A 13,267-nucleotide genomic window follows, 5' to 3' on the forward strand; every position below is an offset into this window, starting at 1 on the left:
ATGCCGTCCAACGTCCCCTCTGAAAGATCACCACCTGCACTGTCACGGTCGCTCTCTCCTTCCTCGCCGGATCTTCGATCCTATGGTATCCCGAACAAGAATGGTACATGGAGCTGTGCTTTCCCAGGATGCACTTCAAGAGCAGTTTTCACCCGCGGCTGCGATCTCAGGAAGCACTATAAGAGGCATACAAAGTCCTTCTTCTGCCGCCATGGTGACTGCCCACAGTCTACAGGAGGAGGCTTTTCGAGTAAAAAGGATCTTGCGAGACATGAGGCCAAGCACAACCCGGGCGTGTTGTGTGACTGGGACGGATGCGACAGGGTCTTCAGTCGTGTGGACAATATGGTAAGTCTGACATGCTTCACATGCGCAGAGCATTACTGACAATTTGCAGAGAGATCATGTCAAGCGGATTCATCTTAAAGCGTCCAGGAAATCTTCGACAACGTCCTCCTAGTTGTTGCGCTTCTGATACGACTACCGACTGTCACGTCCCACAAAACCATTGTTTCATCGCCTACGTCGTCCATACCTCTTACTCTGGTTCGAGTCATCGCCTTAAACCTTCACTAGGAGCGTCTACGGCGAAAGACAGGAGATTTACTCGCCAAGAAAAGGTCACAGACCGTTAAGACCACAAACCCTTCACTTTCGTTCATGATACCCTTATTTTGCATTCGCATTTGCGTTCCCGTTCCCATTCATCTATCACTGCAGCATTTTCTGCGTCGTCGCATTGCTATGGCGTTTCTTAAAACTAGAGAAGTTTGAGCAGAGTCAATTGGCTCATCCAAGGAGGATATAGCACGGTTGGAACGCTTGTTGGGAATTGGTGTGCATAGATGCAGATGGCGCCGCTGTTGCCTACACTAGCTTGGAATGAGTGTCGGTCAATAGCGACAATGATTCCAACATTTGGCTCATACGATTCTTTGCAACTCTTCAATTTTTCGATTGTCTCTCTAAACACGACGTCATACATAAAGCCAAACCCCATTCTCGACAACATGGCTGGCGCGATCGAGTCTACCACAGGTTGTCACGCCAGATGTCGACATGGTCGGGGGTTAATGGTCTGCGACTCCGGCCTGCTAGTGGGAGGCCTTACGGCCTTAACAAGGCTGACTTGCGGTGCCGTCCACTCATGTGGGCCGGGACCCTGGGACAAGGTGGCTGGAATGTCTCTGCGAATCACCTTTGTGCACACTACTTAGGTACGCAGGGATGATTGGCGGGCGTTCTGCTCCGTCCAGCATAGGATCGAAATGCGAATATGGCATGTTCAGCGATCGAGAGCGATGGTCGCCCCACATCGGACCAAACGACGGCATGCCGCAAGCATTCCTGTTTCGCAGCCAGTTTCGAGGAAGATGTCACCCGATGACATGGCGGTGCTATGCGGCTGCACCCTATATTCGCGATGGTGGCTATCGTCATGGTTCAGCACCAAGCCAAGCTGTTTCAAGAGTCTGGTACATGCATGCTTCCAGTCAGACCTGCACGTCAATGGATCAATAAGACGCATTACGTTAGATGAAGGCTGTTGCTACAGCTTCCAATCACATTTCATCACATGCATTGGAAGGCAGGACGCCCAAGCGGTTCCATCCCGCGAGCTTACATACGGCAGAGGACCACATGCACGATGAGGTCGACCCCATCGCGGACGCCGAGCATCCATCGATCAAAAACTCATGGTGGTTGCTCGTGACAAAAGGTGCGTCACGCTTTGCTGCTTCTCGTGCCGCGCTAGTGCACAAACAACACGATGGAGCGACTAAGTCCAATAGATTCGACGTTACGGTAACGCTTGCATATCCTGTTATTGTCTGAACATATGCGAGCTTACGGCATATGTTCCGAGCGGCAATCCTGCGGCCCTGACATGGCGCCGTTTGATGCGGCCGTTCAGCAACCAACCACGCGATTTCCATGGCCGCGGCATGGCGACGGCATGGGAGACAAGGGTCCAAGTCACAAGCACTCTGTCGTTGCTCGGACAAATTGCGACCCGTGAAGTTGGATCTGCTCGACATGGTGCTGTTGCCAGGGGTTTAGCTGTGCCGCCACGAGGTGGCTGTCCCATCTCGACATGGAGCTTACCGTACTTGTCTCCTTGTCAAGGTGTCCAACTCAAGGTGATCGGGTTGGATGCTTTCCCCTGTTCCACCGGTCAAAATTGGGGACAGGGACGTGGACCACCAGTGGCTTAGTGTGCTCCACTCTTCTCCAGTAGCTTATCTTTCTGCTGGGAAGGGTCGATCTGGGTCGCGCTACAACGAACCCTCATTTCTTCCCTCTGCGCCCTTACACGGCCCCCACGATCCGTTCTAACCTCCTCGTTACGCGCATATAGCCCTGGACCTTTGCTTTCTAGTGCGCGTTTCATCAAGGTCCCGTCACAATTGCAAGGCGCACACGACATGCCTGCGATACCGTTATTTTGAACAGCTCTCTGATGGCCTGCTCCTTTCCAGTCAACAGGTTATTGTCCGAGTGCTCCAAATCCTTCGCGGGCCATCTGCATGTTGAGTGGCCTGGCCAGTCAACCGACCGTGCATGAATATGGGGTTCCCAGCATCCTCTCGGACCCTGCCGATGATCAACGGCTTTGGGAAGGCATTGCGATGGTTGCACCGTGCGATCTTCCAGCCCTTGACGAACCGCGTTAATCTCACTGCTTTCTAGTAAGACACCACCATGCTTCATGACGTATCCGTCTGCCTTTGTTTCTGTACTCCTCCTACATCGAACGTCGGAACTCAAGAAGAGAAATAGAGGGCCCCGTCGATACTGCTAATACCCACCAGAATCCACATTTTACAGGCTGACAGATATCTTTCAAATCACAAAGCACCTATTACCATCGGATATAATGGAGACGAGTCAGGAGCCGACCCGAGTTATCCAACAACCCGATTGACTCGTGCACCAGCCAGACGGCCCCAAGTATCGCAATTCCGCGCTCGCACGCTACCAGGCCGTAGTGAGGTTGTGGCGCTGGTCTGAAGCGGAAAGGGGCGGCATACGCAAGCAAAGCGCGGAATAGCCGCACTCGTTCCTGAATGCTAACCTCGAAAGTCTCCTGCGCCTGCAGACATGCGAGCTAACGCTTTGGTGATGCACAATGGCACGGACATCTGCATCTTGTCTACAAAGGAAGGTGCAAGGGGAGGGAGTCGTGATCTGGAACACCCAACTCCGCCCGGCAACGTATGTCTCAAATGGTGCATATCGCGCGATCATGACAACCCAACGTCGCCGACTTGAGGGCGCTATAGGCAGTGCTCTGAATGGTCCTCCGAAGGTGCATGCAGCCGCGTGCATCAGCCCTGTACATTGTTCGGACCGAAACGAGCCAGGACCTTGCAACATCGAACGGCAAAAATTCGCCGTGCGTTTTCCGATCGTCAACCTGACAAGTACGCCCTTTGGATGTGTCTTCACATGCTATTGGAAAGAAAAAAGTAAAGACGATTCAAAATGAACATCTCATGCTCTGTCCAATCAACCAACGGCATTTTGAACAATGCCATCTTGCCGGAGTCAGCATGCTTCCCTAACACGACGGAGAAACGCAAAATTCGACAGCCCCCATTGTGATATTACGAACGCGTATACTATGGAGAACTATGTCTCGGCGCCTGAGCTGTACCTTCTGCTTCTACGTGTGTCCCTTGACGGAAGCTACGAGGCAATTGAAGGTAAAATCTGGAAGCCTCTCTGCATGTACTTCGAGAGATATAAGCATGTTTTTGCAGTACAATGTACGATACGGCTTTATCATGGAGCTTTGAATCTAAAACTCATAAAAAGTTCAAATGGCTGATACATAGCAAATATGGCAATGACCTAAGATTCTATACCAAGTACAACAATCTTTTCTCTGAATGTCATTGAAAATGAGCCCTTCAAAACCATTCCGTGTTACATGACGAAGCACTTACAAGAGAGAAAGTTCTCGGGGCGTCTGCAAAGAAGCGACATTGGTCTTGGATAAGATCCAGATCTTTGACAGTATCTAGAAGTTGCGGTTTCCCACTGTCACCGTATTGATGAGATTAAAGTTGGATTAAAGCTCGACGACTTCGTTAGCGTCTTTGCATATTTCGACATCGAGGAATCACTCGACTGCAGCATGAGATCATATCATGCCATTTTATTAGCCGGGGAAGAGGACGACACGGTGTAAGATCGGGTATAATACCACTATCTAGAGTGGACGAATCTGTGTTTCAAGGACAAAACAAGGCCTTTGCGATAGTAGACCTACTACCTGTTCGTTACCCTCACGAACACCTGGTCTTGGAGCGAATGTGCCGCCAGGGGCAACGGCACTTACCACACACGAGGTGAGCCATTCGGTGCTTTCCAAGCATGTCTAGACACAATCCAATCTTCTCCATTTGCACAAGATGGCTGAACCCCTCCACCTCCAGAATCATACACACGATACCCACAAGCAAAGTCACACTACGGTTAAACCCAACGGTCGGGATCCCGGATCACGCACCGAACTAGCGGTTAGTGTAGCGCGGCGTGGGGTCCAAAAGCTGCGCCAGCACGCGCCTCCGAAGCTTTCCTGCTTGGAAGAAAATCCAGCTGAGCCGTGCGGCGTGCTAACCCCTGCTGGCGTGCCCTGGCCGCGAAGAATGCCGCAACGGGTATGATGCTGCGAGCCAGGTGCACATGTGGGTTTTGACGAGCAGGCTAGACTCGAGTGGATAATGCCTGCGCACTCGATGGGGAACTGCACTGGGTACAGGGGTAAGCGGAGCCCGCGTGTCGTGAGTTCCGATCCTGAAGCGCATGCTTGTTGCCGCCTTGGATCGTCTTTGTCGGGATGGACAGGACTGGGCTGGGACCGGAGTTAGGTTTGTGTGAGCGAGATTGAAGTGGTCGGGATTTTTCTCGGGCACAGGCGGAGGGAGCGTTGTCGGGTCGCTTGTCGCGTATCGCTTGGACTTGCTTGCGCAGGAGGAATTTAGCTTTGCTTTGTGCATGTGGGATACTTCTTACTGTGATTGCGTTGGTGCAGTGTGTGGATAGCAGAGACACACTTTGCTGTGTCCACTGTTCGGAGAACGGCGACTTGAGATACGGCGTAGTCAGGTAGTGGCTCTCGCATATTCGCATAACGTATATCTTCAACAACAGACGTACCTAGGTACCTCGCCGATACTCAGAGTTCGTCCAACATGACCATCTCCGACAACGAGTAGCCTTTTCGACGGCGGATCGGTCCCAAAATGGGAATCCGTCATCCAAGATCTACCACATCGACTCGAAAACACACTAGAACATCATGCACCTTCTTCGCTACACATGTAGTCTAACAAGGACCATAACTCTGTCGGACAGACAGCACCACTTGGGCATACCCAACTGCGACATCAACGCCAACACTATTCCCGGCGCCACACTATCAGGAACCACCTACCAGGCGGGCGTGCGATGAGCGCCGCTATCCTCGGCCACGCTCCGCTATGGTGTAGAGCTAATATACGACTGAGCCACTGACCTTCGCTTCTTCGGATCACGACCGTGTGGCTCAAACTCGCCCGCACTCGCCCGCTAGACGCGTAGCTTGAACTACGACGCCAGATTTAAGTTTCACTTCGATATACTATATCTTCTAGCGAGCGTCGCAGGGATTGGTACACTGGTTCTGTAGAACAGCATTTAGGAAGCATATAGGCCCGATGCAGAAAGCCATGCGTGATGAATCGCGAAATCGACATTGCAGTAGTGTGAACAGACGCGAACGATGGCCTTTAGGTTGTATGCTTGATCTGTGCTAACATGACGAGCGCAGTGTTGAAAGGAGGGGTTGGAACGCAGGTCTGTGATAAGGTTCAAGGGAGTAGTTGGCGAGTTTGCAAAAGATTGACGATCGGGTTCGCAATCGCTATATTCATGCCCTCATGATAGTAGATTCCATTTCACATGCATCCTCGCATGTCTAGTTCAGCTCGTTAAACTCCCTATCTTCAGTCCGTGGTGAGCCAGACGAAGCAGGCCAACGGAATGTAACTGCGGGGTGTGCAGTTACAATTGCATGTGAACGGAGCTAACAATTTCCTGCATGCAATGGTATGTCTGTCACATGGAGTCTCCCAGGACCATCGACAGAAACCACTTCAAGGAATTAGGCCTCGAACTGGCACCCTTCTCCTACATGGACCATGTATGAGTACTGGTCCTGATACGCGGCCCAGCATCCGCCTGGTCAACAGCTGCTTCGCCTGAGTGATTGCTACCTCGCTGGCTCCTTGTATCTTTAGATATGCCTCGACGACCTGTTCGCTCCTTCCTTGGATGGCCGTGCTAGGGCGTGATAGCTGTTGCGCATGATAGGTATGTGTATATTCGGACAACCGACGCCTGCAAAGCGGCAGTCTGTTGTCGTCGTGGAGAACGAGGTTGTAGGTTTGTTATTCATCTGCATGACTTCAGGTCAAGTGCCTGACGGTCTGAACCGCCCATGACCTGGCCACGGCTCAGAAGGTACATCAGGCGCGTTGATGAATTCCCAAAATCCGTATATGAGGCATAGGAAGACAAAAACGACCAAAGCCTGCCCAAACCATTCTGGTAGTGCGCGATGGGTGGATTCGACTTCGCTGCTCGCTATCGAGGAATCATCGGTATACGGTCGGAACGTGCCATAACCCGGGGGTGCACCCGTTAGGCCAACGGCGTCGTCGTAGGAAGGTGGAGGCTCATCATATGGGGGATGTTCGGGAGGCGGCACATGGATGGGTGGATCGTGGTGAGGGTGGTGGTGGTGATGGAGATCAGATGCGAACGTGTCGGCTGGTGGGGCAGATGGCGCATCATGTGAGGCCTGCCACAGTCAGTCATGATAGGCAGAACATGACAATCACGCATGGCTTACCGATCCTGCGTCGTGCATATTGCGCTGGCCCCGGCGGTATCTAGGGCAACTGTAGAGGCTTCATGGTGTTGCAGTCGGGCACTTGGGGTCGCGTGCGGCGCGCGTCATCACGCCGGAGCGAGCATGTGAAACGGGCCGTCAGTGCTCCGTGTCGGAATGCCATGTCTCGTAAACCACCACCTGGGCACCACCAAGAGCAGCATGTCCAGCGCGCTGTCATTGATACCCGGACACATTATTCTCTGCCAGGCACAGCATGTCCGCTGATCCCACTGCTAACCCGCAGGTCTTCTCCCCAACGGCTTCTGGCCGCTCCAGTCCCGTACCACGGTCCGCGCGCACTGCTGTACAAGAGCGTATGTTGTCGCATTGTGCATGCAATCCCAGGTTACTGACTCGGAGAACAGCACTGTATAAAAAAGATAAAAACTTCCGTCGCTATGCCGCCGGAGTCGAACGCGCCCTCGCCCTCTGGGACACTGCACAGCAGGAATGGGCCGACTACATATCTTTCCTGGGCCGGCTGCTGAAGGTCAATCCCGCCATGCTACTGCGACTATGAGACAATGCGCTTATACAAGTTACCCTCCAGGCCCTGCAAGCGCACCCCCCAGAGATACCCGTCATACCACATAGCGATACTGTCGCACTGCGATTAGCGCAGTGCTTGAATCCAACATTGCCCTCGGGCGTTCACCAGAAAGCCCTCGACGTCTATGACTACATCTTCTCCACCATCGGTGTATGCCCGTCTCCCCCAAGTCAGCTTATGCCAAGCTGATCCATGTCCAGAAAGATGCCCTCGCTCGTGACCTCAACCTCTACTTCCCCGGCCTCGCCTCTGTGCTTTCCTTCGCCTCGCTCTCGGTCCGCCCACTCTACCTCTCCGTCTTCGAGAAGCATATACTAAAGCTCGACGGAGCTGCACTTCGCCCGGCCTTGAAGGCCATCATACTGTCAATCCTGCCTGGTCTGGAAGATGAGACAAGCGAGGATTTTGAGCGCATGGTCTCGGCAACAGAGAAGTTGCGGAGCGCAGTGCAGGACAACTCAGACGACATAGTCGAGGCCAAGACTGCGGGTGCTTCATCTCACTTTTGGCAGTGCTTCTTCCTAGCGACCATCACCAACCCATCCAGGAGGCAAGGTGCACTTGCTTTCCTCGTACGACGATTGCCTAAATTCGGACGGCCAGAGAGGCGCAGCTCTCCTCCAGATGTCTCCAGACCTTCTGACGCGCTGTCGGGCGAGGCCGAGGCAGCTACATCCCCCGAGCCAGGTCTCCTCATTCGCTGCTTTGAATCAGGCCTGTCGGACCCTCAGATACTCATCCAGCGAGGATTTCTCGATCTTTTGGTCAGTCATCTGCCTCTCGACTCACCCGTCTTGCAGGAGCGCGTTGGAAAGGGGGATTTGGAGCGACTAGTAGCTGCAGCCGCAGGCGTTGTGTCGCGAAGAGACATGAGCTTGAATCGCCGGCTCTGGGCATGGTTCCTAGGTCCAGAGCCCACTGCGTCTGAAGTAAACGACAGCACCACATCCCCAACAGCAGACAGACACAACGTGTCTGCAGATCCGTCGGCACATCAAGCTGCTTTCTTTTCGCGGTACGGTCTTGAAGCGCTTACCAACAGCGTCCTCAAGATGATCAACCGTCGTAGCACATTACCTTCCGAGCGAGCACGTCCTTTCAGAGTCTGTCTATCTCTCATGGACCGTTGGGAAGTAGGTGGTTTGATTGTACCCGAGATATTCCTGCCAGCGTTACAGAGCGTATATGCGTACAGCGAAACTGCATCCAAGGAACAAGTCGACGAAGTCATGAGAAGTGCGAGTGCATTCTTCGATGGCGTCGATAGCGGCCTCATCTGGGGCAAGCTCATTCATCTCATAACGTCTTCCCTGCAGACGGATGATGACGAAGCACTACAAAAGATGAAGCTGGCCAAGTTTGTTCTGGCCCGATTCAATCTCAAAGAGGAAGACATGCTATTGCATCACATGCCTCTAATGGTACTATCGACACTTGTTGCTTTGAATGAGTCCTCTGGCAAGACCGACAGCTCATCAAAAGACGCACAAGTTGTGAGCCTTGCCCTCGAGATCACAGACTCGCTTGTTCAGATAGTCCCAGATCGGTCATTTCAACGTGATCAAGCAACGGAGCAGCAGCTATTGGCAACTCTCAAAACACCGCGAGCCACAGTGTCCAGGAAGATACGTGCATTCTATGAAGAATCTCAAGGAAGCTTGGATGCAGCTGACCCGCCTTTCGATCCGCCACTGCTTGGTCAGATTGCGCTTCGTGAGGCCTCTTGCATGTTCACCGCATCTATGCAGTCAAACGGTTCCGGTATCACTGCCGAGATGCCTTCCAAAATTCTATCCAATTTGGTCTTCAAAACACAGTGTCTTAAGGCCGTTGAAGACATTGACCTAGTCACTATGCTTGCAAATGTCCTTCAGACATCGGACAAGACCGACACAGATCCTTCATTTCCGCACCTGGGCGCTGTAACAGCCGTCTTACTCGCACTCCAGACCGCACTCCCATCAAGACCTCACATCGCCTCAAGCCAATTACCTGAGCTCATCCACCCCTTGGTTCGATACTTCTGGCGGTACCTTTCGCCAACATCACCCAAATACCATGTCGAAACAGCGCGTTCCTTGTTACAATTACATGCCATTGCACCTGCCAGTCGGATGGTCGAAAGTGCCATCGCTTCGATCATCGTAGAGCAGACCGGCCAAGATTCCGTTTCGAGGAGCTCATCAGATTGTGCCCGACGTTTTGCGACACTGTGGACGCACGTTATGCACGAACTGAATCTGCAGTCAGAAAAGCGTGTTAACATTACTCGCCGACCAAGTGGTAACATTCTACAAGCCTCGTCAACAGCAAGCGACTTCCACTCTGTCTTGACAAGGCCGCTGCTCTTGCTCCTTGACACTCTCGCAGAAGAAGGGTCGGAAACCTCTACGTTCTTGCAAAATTGGCTACCAGATACGCCAAGCTTGAACAGAGTCTTTGAGATCCTTGCAATTCACATCCAATCACTCAACTGTTTGGCAGCTTTAAGCAATTTGGCACCTAATACGACATCCCAGGGACCACCAGCACGTTCCAGAAGAGACGACACAAAGGAATGCCTGTACTACCTCAGGCATGTCTTTAATGTCATCAAGCGGCCATCACATTTCACGTGGGTAACTCTTGCTGAGGTCACTCTGTCCTGGCCAGAACCCTCCTCACCGCGTATCTCCATCCAGGAGTGGCTCACACGTACATGTTTGACGACACTGTCGCTTCAAATCGGCTCATCAGATACAGTTATAGGGCCTCACATACATGAGCTACACCGGTTGTCGGTCTCTATGATATCGCAAATCTATCGAAGTCCATTTGCTGCACCACTTCGAGAGTTGGAACTTGAAGTACCTCTAATGGCAAGGTTAAGATCAGCGAGTCCGCCTTTGCAGAGTCTCTTATTAAGTGCAGAGTTAGCGGCACTGAAACTCCGCCTTACTCGTCCACCAGAACCAACAGCAGAGCCAAAATCTTCGAATCATCCTGCCAATCGGTCGCGCCTTTCACTAGCGATCAACAGAGACTCGGAAGATCAGACACCTGCGCCGATTCCTCCACCTCCACAATTTGTTGAGTGCTTGAAGTTCGGATTCTCCTCCTCTGCCAGTCGCCTAGTCCTTGACGACTGGATTCAGTTCCTTGTTGAAGTCCTACCAATGTTTCCTGATACGATATTCCAAAACCTCCTGCCACTTGTAGAGTGTCTTTGCAAGCAGATCAATCTTACGTTCGAGCAGCTCAAGGTTACGTTCGCAAAGACACAACCCGCACCTACTGTCTCTCCCGAGTCGACTCTGATCTCGCTCATGAACGGATTAGAGCAGATCTTGGCCAAGGCGCACGAGCGTTTGACTACGCAGGAGACGAAAGTGTCTGCCAACAAGTCTCCAGAACAACCCCAGGGTTTCTTCAGCAATGTCGTATCTGGGCTGATTTCCTCTGATGCGAACCAGGCTCGCACTCCGACCGCAAATAGTAGACTCACGGTTTTGCTTTGCTTCCAAGACACTGTTCGCATATGCTTCGCGATATGGTCTTGGGGTGGCTATGGGAATATGCTCGAACTACAAGATCACACGTCAGCGTCATCATTCGCTTACACCTCTTTACGCATGCGCAATCGGGCCCGCCGCACGTTGGAGCATCTCTTCGCTGCGGAAGCTTTGGAGTGTTTGGAGACGTTAGTAGTTCTATGGGCGCATGCGGAAGTTGACGATGTGCGAGGAGCAGCAATTACAGGGCTTCTAAATGTCCTTAATGGCTCGAAGCCAAAGCATACCATCCCAGCGATATTCAACGCTGTATACAGCCGGACGGATCCTGGGGCGTTGGACACTAACCGACTATCAACGTTGACATCTGATCTTACTGACGCTGAACTGGTCGCCTTCCTCGTCGAGTATACGAACTCTCTGGAAGATGACGCCATGGACGAAATCTGGCAGGACTGTACTTTGTTCCTGCGAGATGTGCTCGCAAATCCTCTTCCTCATCGACAGATATTGCCTACATTGCTGGAGTTTACCGCCGTCATAGGGCAGAAGGTTGATAATACCAACTTTGGGGAGCAACGGAAGATGAGAAGGGAGCTTGCTGTGAGTGGCAATGCTTGTTCAACTGAATTGTACTAACTATGAACAGGATATCTTTGCCAGGATCTTGACTGCCATTTTCACAACACGTTCGATGGGCTATCTGCAAGACACGAACCAAGCGGTAAACGAAAAGCCGGCTGCTGTGACAAATGGCAATCGCGCACAGAAGCGAGCAACCGATGTCGTTTCCATTCTGACTACCATCGTACCGAAACTATCGATCATCCTCGTCGAGAATGACCGTGTTGCGAAGGTCGTCTCAGACATATCAGCATCCGTCATCGGACCAACCTTCCGCGCCAAAGCATTCCCTGAAAACGTATCGAGAAATACGTTGGATCTACTCCAAGGCCTGACCAAGATCTCGCCAGGCAACAAACTTCTCAAGAAAGACATCTTTGATGCTTTCAATGACCCCAAATTCTTCAACACACCGCTTCAACTGTTAAGAGAAGCTTGGCTGCCTATACTTGCGCAATGGACGCAATCAGACAAGGAGCGACTGCCTGAGCTACTTGCACGACTGTCTGCGCCAACAACGGCTGGCATCATGTTTGGAGTTGGTGCAACATCTGCGCGGCAGGAAGCCGACCGTAAAACCCAGCTTACTTTACGTCGCATTGCCCTCCTCATCCTTGCGAGTCCCGAAGATGCTTTCACACCAAACATACCACAAGTTCTGGAGAAGGTCGTCGAATTGCTCACCGCCACGCCAGCGTCGTCTCCGTCTTCAGTCACCCGCACAGACGTCATCGTACTACTGCGTGCCATCATCTTGAAGACGTCGCCCGTCCACCTGGCGTCGCTTTGGCCCGTCGTCAATGGCGAGTTAACATCCGGTCTCTCTGCACTCCTACCAGACGCTCCAAACAAGGAGCACTACAACAACGCCGGCATCATTCAGACGTGCAAGCTGTTAGACGAACTCGTCGTACTAGACCCTGACGACTTCCAGCTCATGGAGTGGCTCTTCATCTCCGACACCATCGACGCAGTATACAAGCCGGATACCCCACCAACACTCATGTCTCTTACCGATGAGATCAACGAGGTCCTCACAAGGTCCTCGATAGCACCTCCGGCTCCTGTAACTGCACTGAATGGATCGGATACGGATGAGCCCAGGAGGACGTTATTCTTAGACCCACTTATCGAGGCTCTTGAAAAGGAAGAAGGTGCTGCGGTGTTGGAGATGACCAGGGGAGAGCTGGTGAATCGGTTGGTGAGGCCGTTCTTGGGCAATCTGGCAATGAACGCATTTGAGGCTAGGTATGGGGGTGGAGAAGCGGACTGGCAGGGTATTTGGGAGAGTGTGGTCAGAGACGCGGGGGCTTGAGCTCGATCAAGCTTGCTTTGCTTTCATGGCATGTAGTAGTGTCGTATATTATACAGCTGAAACCATCATGCATTTCATGACCCAAGATGCTCGAACGGTTACACTTCAAAGTCCTCGGTCTACCCAAGTGTCCTGATATCCTTTTGTAGGAGTGGGACAGATATTACGTATATCTGTGTTGTGAGGCTTTGAGAGCTGCTGTAACGTCGACAAGCTTTTAGGCAACGGAGTCGCAACAAACATGCGTCTCTTGGTGTGCAGGTGGTGGCCTTCTCACCCAACCTTCGGGTTTACTTCGTGCAGTATGGCCAGATACAAGACAGCCAGATGGTTGCAGGCATCAA

General features: G+C 52.2%; 2 protein-coding genes across 2 annotated transcripts; both read left to right on the top strand.

Moving 5' to 3' along the window:
- On the top strand, positions 1–348 carry J4E83_004516 (uncharacterized protein; the record flags this gene model as incomplete). The annotated part of the gene is made up of 1 exon (XM_049331444.1): positions 1–348. A coding segment is annotated over one exon (348 nt), but the record flags the coding sequence as incomplete, so codon positions are not given.
- Positions 349–7,157: 6,809 nt separating this feature from the next.
- J4E83_004517 (uncharacterized protein) lies at positions 7,158–12,923 on the top strand (the record flags this gene model as incomplete). The annotated part of the gene is made up of 5 exons (XM_049331445.1): positions 7,158–7,257; positions 7,309–7,433; positions 7,494–7,643; positions 7,694–11,587; positions 11,634–12,923. The coding sequence occupies 5 exons, from the start codon at positions 7,158–7,160 to the stop codon at positions 12,921–12,923; spliced, it is 5,559 nt and encodes a 1,852-aa protein (XP_049189219.1).
- Positions 12,924–13,267: the final 344 nt, after the last annotated feature.

The sequence above is a fragment of the Alternaria metachromatica genome (genome assembly GCF_023757995.1).
Source record: "Alternaria metachromatica strain BMP 0045 chromosome Unknown scaffold_8, whole genome shotgun sequence".
Classification (NCBI taxonomy): domain Eukaryota; kingdom Fungi; phylum Ascomycota; class Dothideomycetes; order Pleosporales; family Pleosporaceae; genus Alternaria; species Alternaria metachromatica.